The sequence below is a fragment of the Saimiri boliviensis genome, chromosome X (assembly GCF_048565385.1).
Source record: "Saimiri boliviensis isolate mSaiBol1 chromosome X, mSaiBol1.pri, whole genome shotgun sequence".
In the NCBI taxonomy this organism is placed as follows: Eukaryota; Metazoa; Chordata; class Mammalia; order Primates; family Cebidae; genus Saimiri; species Saimiri boliviensis.
In genome coordinates this window covers 59,511,284-59,532,837 of record NC_133470.1, presented here as the reverse complement: position 1 = coordinate 59,532,837, position 21,554 = coordinate 59,511,284, and the positions used below count along the sequence as shown (strand labels likewise).

At 52.6% G+C, this 21,554-nt stretch overlaps 1 protein-coding gene, 1 long non-coding RNA gene and 1 other non-coding gene across 13 annotated transcripts in view; 1 reads left to right on the top strand and 2 right to left on the bottom strand.

Annotated features, from left to right (window-relative positions):
• Positions 1-10,286, bottom strand: part of DLG3 (discs large MAGUK scaffold protein 3) — a 59,084-nt gene extending 48,798 nt beyond the window's left edge. For 2 of the 11 annotated variants that reach the window (XM_074392073.1, XM_074392075.1), the window contains exons 1-9: positions 9,564-9,990; positions 6,162-6,212; positions 5,646-5,770; positions 5,276-5,445; positions 4,828-4,964; positions 4,364-4,508; positions 3,436-3,595; positions 1,700-1,856; positions 1,263-1,365 (exon numbers count right to left, since the gene is read on the bottom strand). In XM_074392073.1, the coding sequence (XP_074248174.1) occupies positions 1,263-1,365; positions 1,700-1,856; positions 3,436-3,595; positions 4,364-4,508; positions 4,828-4,964; positions 5,276-5,445; positions 5,646-5,770; positions 6,162-6,212; positions 9,564-9,920 (1,405 nt within the window). In that variant the 5' untranslated portion in view covers positions 9,921-9,990. Of the gene's footprint in view, positions 1-309; positions 459-1,262; positions 1,366-1,699; positions 1,857-2,715; positions 3,337-3,435; positions 3,596-4,363; positions 4,509-4,827; positions 4,965-5,275; positions 5,446-5,645; positions 5,771-6,161; positions 6,213-6,498; positions 7,862-9,563 lie in introns of those variants that run through there. The other 9 variants (XM_074392074.1, XM_010330907.3, XM_039475466.2 and 6 more) reach the window with 8 other exon arrangements.
• LOC120366638 (U4 spliceosomal RNA) lies at positions 4,126-4,268 on the bottom strand. Its single transcript, XR_005581226.1, has one exon. It is a non-coding gene; the product is annotated as a U4 spliceosomal RNA (small nuclear RNA).
• A 9,451-nt stretch (positions 10,287-19,737) lies between the features above and the next one.
• LOC104650099 (uncharacterized) lies at positions 19,738-21,179 on the top strand. The gene is made up of 2 exons (XR_012515580.1): positions 19,738-20,426; positions 20,838-21,179. It is a non-coding gene; the product is annotated as an uncharacterized LOC104650099 (long non-coding RNA).
• The last annotated feature ends 375 nt before the right edge of the window (positions 21,180-21,554 follow it).

Here is a 21,554-nt window from a genome sequence, read left to right as displayed (position 1 = left end):
GGAAGGGGGCTGCGACAGGACGGAGGCTCTGGGGCGAGAAGGTGGCACAGCTCGCGGTGGGAGAGAGGTGGTGGCCAAGAGGTGAAGGCCAGACTGGGCCCAGTGTGGGGTGAGCGGGGGCTGAGCCCCGCTCGGCGCTCCGAGGGGCCTTGAGGAGGGTCTCAGAAGGAGGTTGGGGGCACGCGACGAAGGCATTCGGGGGAGAGGGCAGAGTTGGGGGACGCAGTGTTGGAAAAGAGGCTGAGAACAGAGTTGTAGAGAGGTTAGGGGGACTGCGAGAGGGCCTGACCCCCGTCCGCCCCACCTCACCTGGCGCCGGGTTAGAGTCCAGGTCTAGTGCTGAGAAAGCGCCAGCTCCGGCCGGTCCCTCTGCCCCGCGCGGGAGACCACGGACACAAAGCGGGGCGCGCGGGAGGAGGGGAGGAGAGAGGAGGGGGAGGAGGGAGGAGGAGGAGGAGACGCCTGAGGCGCGCGAGTGGGGGAAGGAGGGGCGCCCGCCGCTCTCCGCCTGGGTCAGGGGGCGGGGCATGCGGCTGGAGGCCGCGCTCAGCCGGCCAATGGCCACTCCGCCGGCCCGCAGGCTAGGGCGCGCCTTCCCGCGGCTCACCTCCGCACCTGGGCCTCGGTTGGCCCCAGCCAATCAAACGCCTTTATTTGTGTGAGCAGCCCCGCCCATTCGCCCCAGCCTAGGACTGCTCACAGAGAATACAAAGAAGGCCACCCGGAGGGGAGGGAGTCGACCCCAGATCGCCTACCCCAAGGGCTGAGTATCACCTTTTCGGCGCGCTTATGGGTCTTTCACAGTCTTTTAGATGAGGGGAGTGGAGTGGGGGTCGCAGAGGTTTGGCTCAAGATCTCTTAAGAGGTCGGATCTCTTCTACTTGAGGTCCTTGTAACCAAGGGCAGCTCTCCTCTTCCAGGGCACGTAGTTCCCAGTCTTCTCCTTTGAGCCCTCCGCCCCCACCCCTTTTTTCAGTCGCCCTAATCTCGGGATGCTGCTTCCCGTAGGCTGCTGCCCACTACTGGCCTTCTCCTGAACTGCAGCCCACACCAGCAGGCTCTGAGCACAGCCTTAATTGATGCTTTCAAACCGCCCAAACCAACCCCTATCCCGAAGGAAAGGGACAGAGGAAGAGGTTACTGCCCTAGGGTAGAAGGGACCCGGTCAAGTGGCTTTGTTACCTAGGATGGCAAAAAGCCAACACATAATAGGGTAAGTCTCACTCCCCCACATTACCTCTTCCCACCTTCCCTTCTCCTACCTTCAGGTCTGTACTGGGCCACGATGGTGACTGACTGGCCGGCCCGTTTCAGAGCAGCTGCAGCCTGCTCATGAGTTGCATTCCTCAGGTTCACTCCATTCACCTGTCCAAAGAGAGAAGCTGTGAGCCACCCCAAAAGCAAGAAGGGGGGTCCTCTGCACTAGTAGTTAGGAGGAGTAACTCTGCTGTAATAATTATCTTCCTAAAGGTCGAATGCCAACCTGCGTTAAGATCTAAGAGGCATTCCTTTCCTCCGCAAAGATCAGTCTGGTCCTGGACCCTGTCACTCACTCAGGATATCTATAAAAACAAGGTAAGTTTTCTCCAGTCCTTAGCCGTCGCCTCATCTCAAGAAGCATTCCTCGGAGGAAGGACTCCCAGTCTCCATTTTAGACTGGCACAGTTCCCATACTCCCACCTCTCCTTTGTCTCCTCACCGATAAGATCCGGTCTCCCCTGCGCAGCTCCCCACTCAGGTCAGCTGGGCCTCCTGCCAGGATGAAGGAGACAAAAATGCCTTCTCCATCCTCTCCTCCTACGATGTTGAAGCCCAGGCCTGTGGAGCCTTTGTGCAGGATGATCTTGCGAGGCTCTCTGGTGGGAAAGGAGTGGAGGAGTCAGGACTAGGTAGACATGAGCTGTTGTACTTTGAGGGCCAGCCTGGAACAAGGTCCATACTTGCCGTAGGGAGTAAGGACGTGGTTCCCTATGTATGATACCCTGAGCCTCCCTTTGTCTCCTGAAACCTGCTTGGCTGCTGTTCTGTCAGGTGCCAAGTTTCAGTTCCTCTTCTCTCCCTTCTTCCTGAGGGCTTGCAGTCAACTTCCCAGTGGACAGTCCCCTACTCTCTCAGGTCAACAAATCCCTGCCCTGAACTCCAGAGACCAAATCTCAGAGCCCACTCACTGGTCCTCTTCCTTCCCATATTCTGCTATCCTACCAACCTGTGTAATGGACCCTGGGCCACAAGAATAGGAAGCAGTTAGGGGTGTGCTGTCACCCTGGGGTTGATGTGCACACTTACTTCACAGATACTCTTCTGCAGTCTCAAAATTCCGCCCATCAGCTATGACCCCTCCTACGTGCTGCCCTAACAACATATTTAATCAGCAGCTAAAACTATGTAGCCACAGGGGCTTGCAGCGCTTGGGCTCTTAGGGGGACCCCAGGTCCCCAAAAGGAGTTTAGAAGCCGAACTGAAGAGAGCAGACAAGTACATGAAAAATGCGAGCAAAACTAACCACATCTAAGGAAGCCCTCCGTAAAAGGTCACAGTGTCATCAGCCCAACTCCCAGCGCACGTTCCCGGCCCATTGCCTTCACTTGTTACAAGCATCTTTACTCGGAGAAGCCGAAAGCCCCAAGCAAGAGTCCTCCTTTCTGCTCCCAGTCTCAGGGGTGAGGCTTCCTCCCTGAGTCCCGGATGCTCTTGCTCCTAGTCCTCCACTCCTACCTGGCATCCCCTCCGGGCCGCAGGGAGCGGAGCGGCCAGGCCCACCTCTGCGAAGCCCTCCTCCAGGCCGAGGCCGAGGCGGAGCCCAAGCCCATGGCCAAGCCGGAGCCCGAGAACTTGACGGCCCTCTCCATAGCTCCTCTGACTCTCCCCCGGCCGCCTACCCTTCCGGCTCCACTGCTGCCTGCCCGCCAGCCTCCGAGGCCCCACCCTGCAAACCTGTCCCCCGGAACCCCGGCCGGCCCGACCAGTTCCAGGCCCCGCGCAGCCGCCGCCGCCGCCGCCAGTGGGGCGGGGCAGTTGCCGGCGAGGCCACCAGGCCGGTCAGAGTTCCGCCAACCCCACTGACTGAACTGCTCTCTTTCCTCATTTGAAATGGTTGCAGCACAGAGGGCTGCAACTATCTCAGGGCAGGAAACTCTGCTGCCCTCACCTCCTCAGCCCCCTAAACGCTCCACCCCATCCTTTATCTGCACTTTTGGACCGGGGCCACTCACTTGGCACTCCCCCTGATGGTAGAACTTGTCTCTGCAGCCACCTCTGTCCCTCTCTAGGTCCCTAAGGCCTGAGAGAGGGCCTCGGATCCCAAAACCGGGAGTGATGAGGGCCTTATCCTCTTTGCCATACTACAAGGAAGGCTGTGGCCGGCCAGCAACGGATTCCTCCCCTCCCCCACTCCCGGGTAGATTGAATGGGGCTTTGGGGGGGGGGGGGTCTTACCTGGTGAAGTCCTCCTCAGCCAGCATATGCCTGGGAATAGGAGAGTAGCGGGTCGGGGGAACCTGAGGAGGAGCAGGGTAGCTGACCTTGCTCTCCACAGCCCCGAGATAACCCAGGCTGGAATTATGGCTTATGTGGTTGTCAGCCAAGGCAGTAAAAGCTGGAATCGAGAAAGGGAGAGAAAAGTTCAGAGACTGCTCCAGGCAGGTTCCCCAAACCCCTCCTAGGACTTCCCCCCACACCTCCATTCAGGTGCAAAAGAGACCGAGGGATGCTGATTCCTCAGGCCGCACCTCCCCACTCCATCCACCCGCCACCCAGGGTTCCTCCTCCGCAGTCCCTTTCTAAATCCTTGGCTCACTCCTGTGAGTCTTAGAAAGAGCTGAAGTCAAGGCAGTCTACAAAGAAAGGCATGACTAGAAGTGTGACTAATAATAATCCCTCACATCTCTATAGCCTAATACAGTTTTCCAAGGGCTTTCTCGTCCATGATCTCATTTGATCCTTGCAGCAGTCCTATGAGGAAGGCAGCACATACATCGTTAACTCCCTTTTGCCAAAGAGGAAACAAAAGACCGGTGAAAGGGACTTGTCCAAGGGCACCCAGCTCGAAGGGACAGAGCTGGGATTTGGACTCAGCTTTGAGCACTATCCTCTGCAGCTTCTCTCTCTCCTCTTTTTAAAATTCACTCTCTGTAGAAATTGTCAAAAATTGCCAATACTAACTCTATGGCAGGTCTTCATGGTGGGGTACCGAGCAAAGTTTTCAATTAGCAATAATGGCGCTCAGATAAACTTTATGGGCTGCTACGATGCCACCACTGAGCAAAGCTGCTTGCTCTCCCTTAACAAGGGATATGAACTTCTTCCCCTCCAGAAACCAGGGGACAGAGCTTTAGTTCAGGGACAGGGGCTGATGAGTACGTACTGCTGGCGTAGTCCGGGGGAGCGTACATGTCATTGAGGTGGAGACTGCCTGGCTTGGCCACCTTCAAATATACCATATCAGATGTGTTCTTCAGTGAGGCCACAGCTTCCTCGTGCCTCACATCCTGCAGATTGGTGTTGTTCACCTAGAAGAGGAAAAGCCTCAGGCTGGGACTTCCAGGGAATCTGAGGGATGCCCTTTCAGTGAAATTCAACAGTGCTAACAGAGGCCCAAGTATAGTGCTGTGAGGAGCAGAGGCAGGAGGCAGGGGATAGGGCAAGTGAGGGGACCCCGGCCACAGAAAGAAGTAGGGTCTTTGAGTCTGGGCAAACACAACACAGATGATAACTCTTGAAATTCCCCCATGATGCCTCATCCCTGAGTGAGGTTTAGGCGGAGTGAGGGGTGCTGGAGCTCCTCCTCCCTACCCTACAATTTGGGCATCCCCGTGAAGTCTGTCTCACCGCCAGCAGCCGGTCCCCGATCTGTAGGCGTCCATCCTTCTGAGCAGCACCCCCCTCAATGATCTTGGTGATGTAGATGCTGTTGTCTCCTGGGATGTGCTGGTTGCCAATGCCCCCAGCAATGCTGAAACCCAGGCCTAAGCGGGAGCCAGCAGGGGGTGGGAGAGGACCACAAGGAGAGGTTAAAGTGTTGTTGATCCCAAATCTAAGCCCCCTCCCCCAGCCAACACACTGGCCCCACAGGAGCTCCCCCGGGGAATCCCAAATGCTAAGCTGCCATCCCGAGATGAGTAAGGGTGAGGCCTGAGGTCTAAAAAGCAGGCCGTGAGTTGGAACAGGGGGAAGTCAGGCAAGGAGCAAGGCCATTCCCTTCCAATTCCCTATGGGGGGCTGATGGGATCTGGGGCCTAGGGCTCCGACTAGAGCACAGGAACCTGGAGGGCCGCACCTTTGGGCCCTTTGAGCAGATTGACCTCCATGATGGTCTCAGGTGGGGGCTGTCGCCTCCGCACCACCAATCGCACCACAGGGCCTGCCTCCTTCAGCGCCTCCACCGCCCGGCTGTGCACCACCTCCGACACGTCCACCTCATTCACCCGCAGCACACAGTCATTCACCCTGCGGGGGAAGCCCAAGAGGCATGACACTGTGCCCTCCCAACCCCTCTCCCACTTCTTCCCACTTTTCTGTCCTCCCCTTCTCTGTCCCCTCCCCTCTCAGATCTGATGGAAGGGTCATCCTGCCAGGCCAGCCCTCCTCCCTCCTCTCATCTCTAACCTGTCCCTGCCACCCACAACCCTGCTTCCAGGCCATCTCACCCCAGCCTCCCATCCATGGCAGCTGCTCCACCAGGGATAATCTTGGTAATAAAGATGCCAGGGTCATCAGGGACATGAGGATTGTCGATGCCACCTGCGATACTGAAGCCCAGGCCAGAGTTGCCCTGCAGAAGTGGGTGGAAAGGCACAGTCTGTTCACTCTGAAGGCTCAAAGGAGAGTTCCGGGTACCTTATCTCCCCTTATGTCCCAGAGCTAGTCCTCCAGGCCTCAGAAGGGGTCATGGCAGGCTGGGCACATTTGTCAGAAAACCAGGCTCTGCTAACCATTCCAGGAAACCCGTCCCCTTCCCAGTTCCCCAGGCCTCAGTGAACAAGGTCAATTATTTGTTAGTGGTTGATTGATTGATGCATCAAAGCGGCCTCTGAGGGCCACTGTTTCTCCATTCTCTTAATGCAAGTCCCCCCATGGGTCTTGAAACCATGATTCAGGTGTCTCCCCTCTCCTGGCTCCAACCCTCTCCTCCCCTTTCTGCCTCTCCCCACTGGCAGACTCACCCGCTCAAGTACAATTTCCTCATATTTGAACATGCCATCGCTGCCATTCACCTAGAGGGAGACACAGGCAGTTCTCTTAGTGCCCTCTGCCCTCCCAGCCATCTGCCCCTTGGTCAACCTGCCTCCTCCCCTACTCCCACAGAGTACAGGAGCCCAAGTACACCCCAGGTCACCTCTTGGCCACAGATGAGGACAGGCTGATCTGGAAGAGGCCGCTCCCCACTCACCCCCCCCCCCACCCACCCCTGCTTTGCTTCCAACCATATCAGGGCAAACCCAGCCGCTCACTCAGCCCAGATCAATTGTCTGAGACTAAGCCAGCCAGTGGTGCACTCACCAAGAGGCTGGGCTTCAGGGCATCAGGGTTCACTAGGAGGGGTGCAGGGTTGGCCTAAGGGGGATGGCAGAGATGGAGCATGGAGGGCAAACCATGCCACACCCAGTGTCCATAGGGGATACCCAGTGGCCTCCCCTTCTGAACCACAGTTCTCTCTGACTTGGGGATCATAGATTCCCACTGTGTCCAAACTGAAAGCACAGCAGACATCATCTTGTCCAACCCCCTTCATGTGACAGAAGGTGACACTGAGGCCCAGAGAGGACATGGGATGTGCCTAAGGGCACACTGGGAGTTAGTGGCAGAGCAATGGGATCTCTAGGTGTTCTTTTCATTACTGTACGCTCTTAGGGCCACTGATGCTTTGATCACTCATCCCTGTCCCCCAACAGAGCTCATGGGAAAAAGGACAGTTGCCCCCCTTTAGAGCACCTCATGAATCTTCACTCTACACCTCCTTCTTGGACTCCAGGAACCCAGTTCCTCAAATAGGCAGAAGCAGTCAAAGTCCTAATCCATTTTCTACCAAGGGACTTTTGGTCTTGAGCCCTTTGTGTTTCCCAGCAGAAAGGGCGAGGGTGGGATCTGGTCAGGAGTCAGAGCCAAAGCCAAGGGTGGGACTGGAGCGGGGTGGACAAGACTCCCCATGAGGGAGAAGTCAGTGACCCACAGACTGACTGGCAGCAGAGTCCATGGTCTTCAATATGCAGTATCCATGAGAGAAGAGGCAAGGGAAGGGGTCAGAAACACAGGGGTGATTTGACTAACCCACAGAGATGGGCTCCCAGACAGGACATGTGTGTGTCCCTTTGTCAAGTGAAAATGTGATTCTGGACAGACAAGTAGCACCTGCTTGCTGGCTCCCACTCTCATCTCCAAGAATGGAGAAGCCCTCTTGCCTACCTCCTCAGGTATCCTGGCACCCCTCCTCCACCTTTCTCTGGCTATGCTGTCCCTTCCCTTACCTCTGGCCTCCTCCTCAGAAGGGGGAGCTGGAAACCAGGGTTGGGGCTCCTCCATGTCCTGTTCTGCTCCCCCCATCCCACCTCCACCACACACAGCTTTGGCTTCAAGCAGCAGAGAGGAGGAGAGGGGGAGAGGACTAGCTCATCATACCTCCATCATTTCTGGGCCGGCCCTGCAGCTCTGGGAGTTGGTGGGAGGACTCCAGCTGCAACCTTACCCTGGTCTGTGACCCCAGGAGGAAGAACTGAAGGCTCTTTAGAGACCCAAAACCAACACACCTGCCTTAAGTACCATGCAACAGACACACAAGCAAAAGGACACCCATGTGGCTCTTGTGTGCATTCGGTGTACCATATGTTCCCACATGTGACAAGCCATGCCTCAAGCCCAGCCCAACCGGCACCTAGAGGCTTCCAGTTCCCAGTGGTCCACCCTCTAGCCGCCACCCCACCCCTACTCAGGGACCTTGCTCTCAGGCCCAGGAGCCATCCAGGGATCAGCCCTGGCAAAGAAACCTTGGCCAACTGGCGCAGCCTGGGATTGGCACCTGTCTCCCAACCAGGCAGGACAAGCATAAGAGGGTGTTTGCAAGGGAAAGGCCTCCGGGACAGGGAGGGCAAAGGAGAGAGAGGGACTCGCTGGAGAGGGCAAGAGGCCAAGGCAAGGGATGTGGGGAAGCAGTAAGTGTGGACAGACAGAAAGCCAGAACCGACGGCTGTTCTCCCTAGGAAGTCCCCACCTTTGCCTCTGAGTGAGAGCACATCCTATCCCCAGAGGACAGAGGCAGCCAGAACGGTCACCAGCTTGGGGCAGTCATCACCTGCCCTCGACAGCAAAAGCCTCCTCTTCCTCTCTCCCCACCCTGGGAGCTGCAGAGCCGGATAACTAGACAGGCCCTCCGCCTTGCGTGCCAGGGACCTGGCTCTGCCAGCCCAGCCTCCATTTTGCTGCTTCTGCCACAGATGCTCCTTCCATTTTCTAAGCTGGCAGTTTAGGCTGGGAGTGGAAGCCGGAGTTGTGCCCAGCACCCAGGGGCTCCCAAGCTGTGCCAAGTCAGGGCTGGGGGGCTAAGCTCTCTCACATCTGGAGGTACCCAAGGGAGACATGCCCCACTGGGGCCAGTCCCTGCACCAGGGCAGCTGCCCCTTGCCAGGTCCAGGCACCATGCCTGCTCTAGAGCCAGGAAGCTTGCTTCAGTTCCTTCAAATCCCCCCCACAACCCCAGCACACACACTTCAGAGCTGCTTGGACAAAAGAGTCCGTCCTTCTCAGCAGCCTCTCAGCCTTGCTTGGGACGTGTCTCTCGCCTCCTTCCCCTCCCCTCCCTTGCCTGTCAAGCGCCTCTAACCAGACACAGACACAGACACACACACACACACACACACACACACACACACACACACACCAGACACACGCGTGCACATTTGCAGCCACATGCTCACACACATATACATGCAGCCACACACACAAACACAGCCACCCCTGCAGCCTCCTCTACAGAGACGTCTCCACATTTAGAGAGACATCTCCACATGTCCATGTGCACATCCACACACAAAGGGACTGGGATGGAGAGGGACTCATGGCATCGAGGGATGAAGCTCAGCAAGCTGGGCACATGGGCTCCTCCACACGGATTCACAGCAGCTCCATGGCCTTCCTCCACACACCCAACATACATACACACACATATGTCCCCCCTACGCAGAGCACCATGCCCCCTCCTCCCCTCCTGTGCAGACACACACCACACACAGCCCCCGCAGAACCTCCCGCCCCCTGCCAGACACAGAGACATTGCCAAACCCCCACACTGAGACAAACCCAATTCCCCCACACAGGAAAATGTGCTTCTCCGCCATGCCTTTACCCCCTGACACACACGGCTCCTCCCAATCCCCTTCTAATGGAGACCCCCAAACAGACATACTCAGGGAACCACGTATTTCCCACCGCCTCTCTTTGCCCAGCTGCAATGCTAGGGCTCGGGGTCCACAGGCTTGGAGCCCCAGCGACCCCTACTGCACTCCGGTCCCCTAGGCCCCCACTCCCCAGCCCTCCTGGGTTGCCCCACCGCTCCCACCTCCGCTGGTCCATACCTGCTCATACCAGTCCCGATTGGTACAGGTGCACTCGGGCCACCAACTGGGGCCGCTGCCGTTGAGTTTGGGGGTGCTCTTGCCCGGGACCGGCTTAGGAGGCACCGGCCCCACATCCCGGCCGGTGGGGATGAGCTTGGCCTTGGTGCGAGGGGTGGGGGTGGCCCCCGCCTGCGAGGGCAAGGTCTGGGAGCTGTAGCCCCCATAGCCCGCGCTGGCCCCGTTGCCCCCACCTGGCCCATAGGGGTCGGGGACCTGCCAGTCCCCGTAGCCCGGAGGCTCGAGACGCCGCAGGGCTGCCAGGCGGGTCACCTCATAGCACTCGGGGCACTTACAGCAGTGCTGGTGCTTGTGCATGGCACTGCCCCCCGCGGCTCGGACCCCCCAGCCCACGCCGGTTTCCACGCCGCTGCCACCGCCGCCGCCGCCGCCGGGCTCCCGGGCACACTCACACTGCTCGGACCAAGAAGGGGGGGGCACCCGTGGGGGCGCCCGGGCGGAGCGGGGCCTGGGGCCGGGCGGGCGTCCCGGGGCCTCAGCCCCCACGCTGCCCCGCACCCACGGCTCCCCCTCCAGCACTGGCGGCTCCGTGTCGCCCGTCGTGGCTCCTGGGCCGAGGCCCAGCGGCAAAGAAGAAGCGGGAGCCCAAGCAGAGACTGGGTGCTGCGAGGACCGCTTCTGCTCTGGTCCCCAGGATGGATCTGAGTGGAGTCAAGAGCATCTCTCCCTGGCTCCCTTCTCAGTAGATTCCAGCCAATCAGCGCGCAGAGGCAGGCAGCGGCAGCGGCAGCGGCAGGAATGCTAAACAGCGGCTCCTTAAAGGAACAGAGGCAGTGGCGCCCCCAGGCTCAGCCCCAGCTCCCCCGATCTTTGGGGAACTGTCGGCCCTAGGGTGGAGGGAGAGGACGTGGGCCACCAGAGAGCTCAGGCACCCTATCTTGTGCCCTTATATCCCCAATTTTAGCCAGTCCTCTACCCACTCCACCCCACCCCACTTCCAAGAGGGAGTTGCAGGGAGATGCTCAATGGGTCCCCAGGCTTGCTCTGAGCTGGGGCTACCAGAAGTAAAGACAAGGCAGCAGAATGGACAGAAGGGACGTTGGAGCAGGTTGAGGGAGGTGCTTTCCCTTACAGGGGACCAAGGAAGAAGGCCGCATATGAGGCCCACTGTCCTGTCAATGCCTCCTCCACAAGACTATTGTTCTCTCAATCTCTAGGCCCTGAAATTACTGTGACCTCACACTTGACCTTCTACCATCACCAGTAAGGGACTCAACCCTAGAACAGGGATTAACAGAAAGCTTAAGTCCTTGTCCCTGGCCCACAAACCCCTATTTCCTCCACTCCACCCCTGCATGGTTGTGATGGGGGAAGGAACTTCAGGATATCAAGACAAGAGTCCAGGACAGGTGAAAAGGTAAGAAGGGATTTGAAGTGGGAGAAACCCTTCTGTGGGTCTGGAATAGAGCTTAGGAATACTTGTCCAAGGATGTCTCCTTACCCTCTCCTGGCTCAGCTTGTTGGGGAAATGGAGGAAGGATGACGTACAAGAAAGACTATCTTTTTTGCAGTTCTTGTTTTGTTTTTAGCTACCAATTATTGAGTCTTTACAAAGTCCTAAGTGGATAACATGCAAACTCAAATCCTACCAAGCTGGTGCTATTATTATCTTTATTTTACCAATGAGAAATTGAGGCTCAGAGATGTTAACACAGCTAGGTAACACAGCTGGAAGTGACAGAATCAGGATGCAAATCCTGATTATTTGACTCCAGAGTCCATGCTGTGAACCACTCTAGTACGACAGGTCTATTCTAAGTTCTCCTGCGGAATTTACATCTCAGTTCAATTCAGCAAATATTCATTGAGCACCTACTCTGTGCAAGACCTTGACCTAGGTATTAAGGATACAGAATTTTTTTTTTTTAATGAATTCTCATTCTGCCACCCAGGCTGAAGTGCAGTGGTGTGATCTTGGCTTGCTGCAACCTCAGCTTTCCGGGTTCAAATGATTCTCCTGCCTCAGCGTCCCGAGTAGCTACGACTACAGGCTCCTGCCACCACACCCGGCTAATTTTTGTAATTTTTTTAGTAGAGATGAGGTTTCATCATCTTGGCCAGGCTGATCTTGAACTCCTAACCTCAAGTGATCCACCACCTTGGCCACCCAAAGTGCTGGGATTACAAGCGTGAGCCACCTCACCCGGCCCTAAGAGATTTTTTTTTTTTTTTTTTTTTTTTTTTTAGACAGGGTCTCATTCCATTGCCCAGACTGGAGTGCAATGGAGCGATCTCAGCTCACTGCAGCCCTTGCCTCCTGGGCTCAAGTGATTCTCCTGCCTCAGCCTCCCAAGTAGCTGGGATTACATGCACGTGCCACCACAACGGCTAATTTTTGTATATCTAGTAGAGACGGGGTTTTATCATGTTGGCCAGGCTGGTCTCGAACTCCTGACCTCAAATGATCCCAACCTCCCAAAGTGCTGGGATTACAGGCATGAGCCACCGTGCCTGGCCCAGAGATTCATTCTTAATTCAACAAATATTCATGGAATGCTTGCTATGTGCCAGATACTGTTGTAGGATTTGGGGATATAGCAACAAACAAAACAGAACAAACAACAAATCCCTGCCCTTGGGGAGCTTACCTCTTAGTGAGAGGACACAGACAAAAATATACACAATAAACAAGCGAATTATGTAGTACAGTAAGTCCTCATTTAACATCACTGGTAGGTCCTTGGAAACCGTGACTTCAAGCAAAACGATGTATAAAAAGACCAACTTTACCAAAGGCTAATTAATATAAACAAGAGCTAAGTTCCTCCGGCATATTTCTGATCACAAAAACATCACAACCTTCTAAATAAAGACCTGAAACACTTCTAATATTAAACATTGAAATAAATATGAGCTATGCATACATATAGAAAGATTAATGAAAACAAGTAAGTATTTACCCAATTTTTGGTGAATCAGTGAGTGACAGCATTGGAAGTGGTGGTGGGTTCAATCAAGGAATAAATATATGCAAAATGAAAATTTTGAACCATGCAGTTTAAAACCAAACACAAATATGGTGGGCTCAAGGAGCACTTTCCTACCTCATAGTTTATTGTGCCTGTGTATGATTATCAACTACTTTACAACTTTTTATTTTACAATAATTTGTATCCATCCATCCATCCATCCATTCATTCATTTTTCAATCTGCTTATTTCAGTTCAGGGTCAAGGGTGGCCAGAGCCTATCATAGCAGCTCAGGGTACAAGGCAGGAACCAATCCTGGACAGGATGTCATTCTATCACAGGGTGCGCTCACATACACACCCACACTCACTCACACTGGGACTATTTAGACAAGCCAATTCACCTAATGTGCACTGGGATGTGGGAGGAAGCACAGTACCCTGGAGTACCCGGAGAAAACCCACACATAAATGGGGAGAGTGCAAACTCCACACAAACAGTGGCCCTGGCCAGGAATCGTTTCCCCCCCCACCATCAATGTTATAACAAAATGATGTTGAAGAAAACATTATTCAAAGACCTGCTGTGTATACGGTGATAAGTGCTGTGGGAAAAAAAGAAAAAGTAGAGCACAGTAAAGATGGATTTGGAATGCTAGGGGAAGACACCAAGTTGTGACTTTTTTTCAAGTTTTTTATTCCCACAGTTTAATATGAAAGTTTTCAAACATACAGAAAAATTCAAAGAATTTTACAGTGAACACCCAATTACCCACCACCTAGGATTCTCATTAGCATTGTGCTATGCTTGCTTTATCACATATCTATCCTCCACACATCCTCTCCAACATTTTTGAAAACGAAAATTTAGAAACATAGAAAAATATTGGAGCAATAGTACAATGGACACCACTGTATGCCTTCCTTATCAAGTCAACAATTTGACTTGTTTTGACTTGTTTCATTATATTTGCTCTATCTATCTATCCATCTATCTATATTTTTTGGAGAGTAGGTCTTGCTCACTCACTCAGGCTAGAGTGCAGTGGCATGATCCTGACTCACTGCAACCTCAAAGTCCCAGGCTCAAGTGATCCACACCTCAGTCTCACAAGTGGCTGGGACCACAGCTGTGTGCCCCTATGTCCAGCTAATGCTCTATCTATCTATCTATCTATCTATCTATCTATCTATCTGTCTGTCTGTCTGTCTGTCTGTCTGTCTGTCTATCTATCTGTACCTTTTTCTGAACCATTTACATGTAAGTTTCATTACATGTAAATGGTTCCATTATTCATCTGTAAGTTTTTATAACTTCCTTTAGCCATTCTTTGTCTGCTGGTGACAAATTCTCTTAGCTTTCCTTTGTCTGAGAATGTCTTGATTTCTCCCTCATTTCTGAAGGTTATTTTCACCAGATATTGCATGCTAGAGTACCATGGTGTGACCATAGTTCACTGCAGCTTTAAATCTCCTGGGCTCAAAGTGATTCTCTTGCCTCAGCCTCCAAAGCAGGCTCCTGAGTAGGTGGGACAACAGGCGCACACCATGCCTGGTTAATATTTTTTATATTTAGTAGAGACGTGGTCTCACTATGTTGCCCACTGGTCTCAAACTTCTGGCCTATGGTAATCCTCCTGCCTTGGCCTCCCAAAGTATTGAGATTACAGGTGTTAGCCACTGTACCTGGCCACATTTGAAATCCTTTCCTCTGTAGGTAAGGTGTTCTTTCTCTCTTGCTTCTTTCAAGTTTCCCATCTTTAGTTTTCAGAAGTTTGATTATGATGTGTCTTGGGGTGAATTTGGATTTACCCTATTTGGGGTTTGTTCGACTTCTTGAACCTATTTGTTTATGCCTTTTGCCAAATTTTCAGCCATTATTTCTTGAGTAATTTTTTTTTAGCCCCATGCTCTTTCTCTTCTTCTTCCACATCTCCAATTACCTAAATGTTAAGTCCTTTGTTATAGTCCCAAGCATCCCTGAGGCTCTGTTCATTTTTTTTTCTTGGAGACTGGGTTTCATTCTGTTGCCAAAACTAGGGTGCAGTAGCACAATCACAGCTTACTGCAGCTCTGATCTCCCAGGCTCAGATGATTCCTCTACCTCAGCCTCCCAAGTAGATGGGACTACAGGTGTGCACCTCCACATCCAGCTAATTTTTGAATTTTTAGTAGAGACAGCGTTTCACCATGTTGCCCAGGCTGGTCTTGAACTTCTGGGCTCAAGTGATCTGCCCACCTCAGCCTCCCAAAGTGCTAGGATTACAGGCGTGAGCCACTGAACCCAGCTCTGTTCATTTCTTTTTAAGTATATTATTTTCTCACTGTTGTTCAGATTGGGTGATTTCTAATGTTCTATCTTTATGTTCACTGATTGTTTCCTCTGTCCCCTCCACTCTCCTTTTGAGCCCATGCATTGAGGTTTTAGTTTGGTTATTATAGTTTATTCTAAAATGGTATTTGAACCTTCATTATATCTCATTTCCTTTTCTTTGAAAAACTTGCTATTTTTATTCATTTGTTTTAACCTTGTTTGTAATTGCTCACAGAAGCATTTTTTTTTTTTTTTTTATGTTGGTCACTTTAGAATCTTTGTCAGATAGTTGAAATCTGTCATCTTGATTCTTTCTTGTTCAAGTTGAGGGTCTCCTGGTTCTTGGTATAATGCGTGTTTTTTTAATATATATTTTTTAAGACACAGGGTCTCACTATGTGGCCCAGGGTAACCTGGGCTCAAGTGATTCTCCCAACTCAGCCTCCTGAGTAACTGGGACTATAGGTGCTGGGCTTAGATATGGAGTGATTTTTATTGCATCCTGGGAATTTTTGGATATTATAGTATGAGACTCTGGACTTCATTTAAGTCTTTTGTTTTTGGTAGGCTTCTTCTGACACCATTTTCGTCAGAGCAAAGGGCCACTGCCTGGTTACTGCCAGGTAGAGGTTCAAGTTCTAGTTCCCTCCTTGACCTTGGTTGATATGTGAGGTGGGGGCTCCTTTCTACTGTGCAGAGATGAAAATTCCAGCTCCCTACTAGGCCTCCACTGTTGCTTCCCAAGGTGGAAGGGGCAGAAGTACCTTTTTACTGTTCCCCAGGTGGGCTTCCACTAACACCACAGTCAGGAGATGGAGAGATTTGGGGAGGGGAGAGGGAGGCTAGCAACCTCATTAAATGTTGTGGTGAAAGTCCTTACTCACCTCCAGGCCTCCTCTGACACTGATACCACCCAACAGGAAGGGGGTCTTGTCATCTCACTGGGATGGAAGTTTAGGCTCTCTACTCAGCCTTCTCTGACACTACCCCAGAGAGTATGGGGGAGCCTGGCCAGAGTGAAAAGCTGGGTTCTCCACTTGACCTTTGCTGGCTTGGGTGCAGCTGCAGTCTTTTTTCTGTGGGGTGTGGTTGCAGTGGGTGGTTCTTATCCAAGAGTTTTCTGTCTGGCTAAATTGTCCATTTCCTGGGCTTATGGCTAGAGAGAACATGCCAGTTATTGGCGTTTGCTTTTTTTTTTTTTTTTTTTTTTTTGGTCTGTGTCCACTGGCATTTCCAGCCCGCTGGCTTCTCCAGTACCTGGTCTGGAATATTTGAGGCAACAAGAAAACTCAGGGAACTCATCACCTTGAGTTCAGGTCACTGGGGTTTGTAGTCTGCCCCCTTCCTCTTCTTTCACTGTCTTCTTATGTTTGTCTTATACATAGTGTCCAGAGTTTTACCTGTACTTAGTCTGAGGAATAGGGAGAAGTATGTCCATTCTAACTGGGTCCATAACTGGAAGTCTTCCCTCTTTTGTAAAAAAATTAACTACAATGAGTTTTCGAAGAGTACCAGTCAATTCTTTTGGATTTGTCTTTTTCTTCATGGTGTCATTATCTCATTCCTTTATACAGGACTCCCCCTCTTATTCACGGTTTTCACTCTCCATTGTTTCAGTTACCCATGGTCAACTGCAGTCTGAAAATATTACATGGAAAATTCCAGAAATAAACAATTCATAAGTTTTAAATCGTATGCTGTTATGTAATAAAATCTTGTGCTGTCCTGCTCCATCCCACCCAGGATGTGAATCATCCCTTTGTCCAGTGTATCCACACTGCATACACTACCCGCCTATAAATCACTTAGTAGCCATCTTGGTTATCACTTCAGAAAAATATAATATATATAGGATTTGGTACTATCTGCTGTTTCAGGCATCCACTGGGGGTTTTGGAACATATTCTCCATGGATGAAGGAGGACTACTGTTCCCTGTATTTACTGTAAGCTGGAAATTAAAATAGAGGGAATCTTAAATAGGTTGGTCAGGGTAGGCTTCAATGAGAACGTGGCATTTGAGCAAAGAATTGAGGAAGGTGAGGAAGTGACCCATGCAGAAGAGTAAACCTAGCATGGGGAAGACAGTGCAAAGTTCCTGGGTAAGGAGTGCAAAGTGTCCTAGTAAGGAGTGCACCTGGCTTGCTCAAGGAACAGCAAGGTGAATCAAGTGGCTTTAATAGAGTAAGGGAGGGGGAGAATGCCAGGAGATGAGATCAGAGATTTAATACGGGACTAGATTGTGGAGGATCTTGTAGACCATTGTAAAGATTTTGGCTTTACTCTCAGAGAGATGGAGTACCATTGGAGGGTTTTGTGCAGAGAACTGGCATGACGTGACTGGGGTTTAGCAGGATCGGTATAGCTTCTTTGCGGAGAATAGGCCACAGGGGCAAGGGTGGAAGCAGTGAGACTAGTCAGGCAGCTGCTGAAGTGATGCAGCTGAGAGGTGGTTGTGCCTTGGACCAGCGTGGTAGCATGATGACCACCATGATGACAAGTGGTTGGATTCTGGGTGTATTTTGAAGGGAGAGCTGACGGTATTTGCTGACAGACTGGATACGAGGTGTGGTTCCAAGGATGTTTTGCCTGGACAACTGGAAATGTGAAATTGCCATCAACTGAGACGAGGACAGTTTTAGGAGAGGTAATTTTTTGGGGAAAAGGCCAGCTGTTCAGAAATGAACATGTTGAGTTTGGGATGTTTATTAGATATCCAATTGGAGATGAACACAGACCCTGCCACCAAGATGCTCAAAATGAGAGAAATGGAAATATGGAAGCAGGTCATGACCATACCTGTGAAATGTGTTATTTCAGAAGGGTGTATAGAAAAGCAAGTTATCAAGTCTACTTGTTGGAGAGAAGGGGACGTAAGAAAAGTTTCACAAAGGAAATGGTATTTTCAGTTTGGTCCCAAAAGGTGACTAACTGTTCATTAGGCAGAAAAAGGAAATGTATTGTTTTCTGTACTCCTAAACCTGGCACATAGTGATTGCTCAATCAGACCCAATCTAGTCATTATTTTTGTGAGTTTGGACATTACTTAACCTCTGTGAGACTCGGTATTGTGATCTATGAAAAGGAAATAATCACAGTGTTCTTGTGAGGATTAAATGTAGAACACTTGGTACACCGTGTGGTACATAGTGGGTTAGTGTTAATTACGGTCGAATGAATGAATGAATATCTTCCTTAATGACCAAATCTAGGCTAGGCTGGTTACCCAGGAGCTTAGTCTTTTATATGCACAACAGTTTGTCAACAGAGATTGCTCAACTCCTTTCAACCTCTGAACTGTTCTGATTGAAAAATAAGCATTGATAAGCCTGAACTGAATGGAGAGGGTCAAACTACCCTCCTCAGGCCCCATCCTCCCTCACCCCCTTTTATGCCCTGTCCCCTTTAACAGGTTCCTTCCTCCCTTCCTCCCACCCTTCCTCTCTCTTGATTTTTTAATGATTGTGAGCAAAATCCCTTCAGATTCATAGTGAGCTTCTCCTCATTCCGTAGGCTCCCTGCCGCTCAGACTGGACTGGGTTGACAAGGCTGGGAGGAGGTCAGCCACGCTGAGACAGTGTGACACTTTACTAGGGAACCTCCCTCCCAACTGCTAGGGCTCCAGCCTGAGACCCCAGGAAGACAGTCGCCCCCTACGGACCAAAAGCAGCCCCACGCCGGCGGCAGGCGGCTCTGGTTGCTAGGCGACCAGGCGATGGAGGACTTCAGGAAGGGATTTTCAAGCAGAGAGACTATTTCTCTCCTTTCACCGCCTCTCCTGCTCCTTCAGCAAATAGACCGGGCTGGGACCGCGCGGTCCGCTGTTGTCTGATAGGCTGGGCTCATTCTTGAAAACAGAGCTTCACTGGAGACCTCCGTATTGTGTGTGGTGAAACGATCACTCTTGCCCCAAATGTGGTTTCATCTGGGGGCTGGAGACTGAAGGCGGAAGTTTCTGATTTGCAAGGAGGGGAGGAGCACTGTCGTGGGTGTGCACCCTTAGTCAATGGGAATTCTAGCAAATCGAGCTTGCGTGGGAATAATTTTGATCAGTCCATCAAGATTTCCCCACGATTCTCAATGTATACATTAGGAAACTCTTACGTTCGCCCATTAAAATAAAAAGGTCCCATGGGAATGACAATATATAAAGGATCATTCATACCTCATTGGGGACAAGTTTTCAGTTGCTTTCATGAATTTGGTTTCTCTACAGACAAGGGAGAGATCATGAGGTCTGTGAATCCCTGCGAGTAGGGACAGAGCCCAAGAAAATGTAAAGAAATAAAAAGAATGGTGGGGTGGCGGTGTGGTAAACACAGAATATGGCAGCTTCTGAGCTCTGTGTCTGGTTTGGGGATCCGCAGCTCTGTGCCCCCTGTGTTAGGACCATGCTGAAGCACTCCAACCTTATGAAGGCTGTGGGGGACCAGAAATCCACAGCTTTTCCTTCTAGCAACCTAGCATTCTGGCCCAGGAGTGGGCCCAGGCAGGCCAAGGCCATGACCAAAACAATCTTTCCACTTGGGACACATCTCTTCCCTCTCGGCTAGTACAACAAAAGCTTGATTGTGGCAGAGCCCCAAGCCATGGCAAGCTTAGGGGAGAGCCGTGCCCAGGAGTCTCCTCGTGGGCTTTCCCTCAAGAGTTTCAAGGTAGAGATACCAGGGTGAGGTAACCGGCAGCCAGAAAGCATCTGGCCCAGCCACTGCTCACTCCACAACATCTCTACAGGGCATGGTGGCAGGGGATGCTTCTTGCTCTCTGTGCTTCCAAACCGAACTGGGTCGGGGCTGTGCTTCTGCTCTATTAATAGCCCCCTAGCCCAGCCTGCTAGCCCCAAACCCGGATGCCAGGAGCTGTGAGTCAGCAGCTAAAAATAACGAAGAGCAACTACATCCGAACCCCAATGAGCAGCTCCCCCGGGTCCTCCGCCCTTAAGTTTTTGTCAGTGTCAGTCTGCAGCCCAGGGCCTCATAGAGGTTAAGCCGCTATAGCTGTCCAGTTCTCCTGGGAAGAGAGTGAGGATTTCCGGTGACAGGCTCAGGGCTGCATACCCAAGGCTAGGAGCTAGGAGTAAGGGGTTAGAGGCTGGGGCTAGGTGCCGGCGTTTAGGTTGGGGGCCCGGACGCTCAGGCTAGAGGACCGCAGCTGAGAGTGTGAGAGGCGAGAGCCTGGGGATGCAGGGATGGAGATGCTGGAGGTCTTCAGGGTAAGGTTGGGCAGTGAGGGGAGGAAGAGGCTGCGAGGCTGGGAGAATGGGAAGGGACAGAAAAGTAGGGATGGGGGAGGAGGTACATGCTGAGAGGTGACAGCCTGGCAGTATCGGGCAGACTGGGGGCCCTAGAGCTAAAGCTGGTAGCCAGCCTGACAGAGCGGGATGGCTCCGGAACCGGGAAAAGTAAGGAAACGCAGCTCAAAAAGGCCGAGTGTGGGAGAGACCTGCCAGGTACACAGCGGCGTGGACCACCAGGAAGACCAGGACCTGAGCACTGATTGCGGCGTTCGCTCCTTGCGGGCCTCCAGCCTCCCCGCTCGTTGCACGCTGGCACCCCCGCCCACCGCGCCAGCTGCAGGCCAGGTACGTGGGCGCGGCCGGCCTCCGGAGCCCAAATGTGCAGGGATGCGCACGGAGGGGGCGGGGCGGCCAAAAAGGGAAGGGGTGGGCCCGGGAGAAGGGGGCGGGAACACGGATTCAAACTCGCCTCCGTCCGGCAGGAGACCGGAAATGGCCAGGGGCTCACTGGGAATTGTAGTTCCCGCAGCTGCTGGGCAACCGAGGGTCGGGGAGCGGGTCCTGTCCCGGGGTGCCAGTGCTGCCCCAGGTCCCAGTCTAGCGAGACAGAAGGAACCGAGAACCGGACCTCCCGACCTGGCCATCTCCTTAGTTCGACTTCTCTCCGGGTGAAGATACGAACTAGGTCGAATTTGGGTGTGGCGGAAGACTGTGTGGTTACCACAGAGCCCCCTCTTTTCTCCGTTTTTGCCTTAGCCCCTCCCTGCTTCTACCAGACTTCATCCTCGGTCAGCTCCGCACTGGCCAACTCAGCCGCGGAGCCCAGGGACTCCCGAGCCGCAAACGCATTGGAGAACTTGCTCCTCGAAGGGAAGGCTGGGCCGGAAATCGGACCCTGCGTGCAGCCCAGAGGAGCGAAAACTTGTGGAAATCGGACCTTGCCCTCGGAGTCCTGAGTCAAGGACACGAGTCCCCAGGCGGCACGGAAAACAGGTGGCATTCAGCAAATACGTCACGGCGATGACAGAGGCGGGTGGCCACAAGGTGGAGCTACAGCGCAATCCTGCACCGCGTGCCTGGCCTCCTGACGTCCCCTGAGGAGGCTGCTCTCCCGGGGGCCTCCCGCGGTCCTTCGTTGCCGCAGGTCATTCATCCTCCCACCAACAACCCACTTCCTCCCATCTTCCCATGATGGCCCCTCAAGGTTGTGTCTCACCCAACCCTAGATAGAAGGTGCCTCCTCTCCCCAGCCCCTAAGCCAAAAAGATTAGGCTGTGACCAAATGGAGATTACATTCATTGAGTAATAGATTAAGACAAGATACAGGAACCAACCTGCCTTGAAGGTTGGTTTTTGCCCACAGCAAAAAGCCACCTGTAAGCACGGAATTACGTGGCTAGATGGGCTCTTCAGCAACTAGCCTCTAGGCAGGAAAGCAGCTAAGTTGCAAGGGTCGGAGAATACAGTACATCG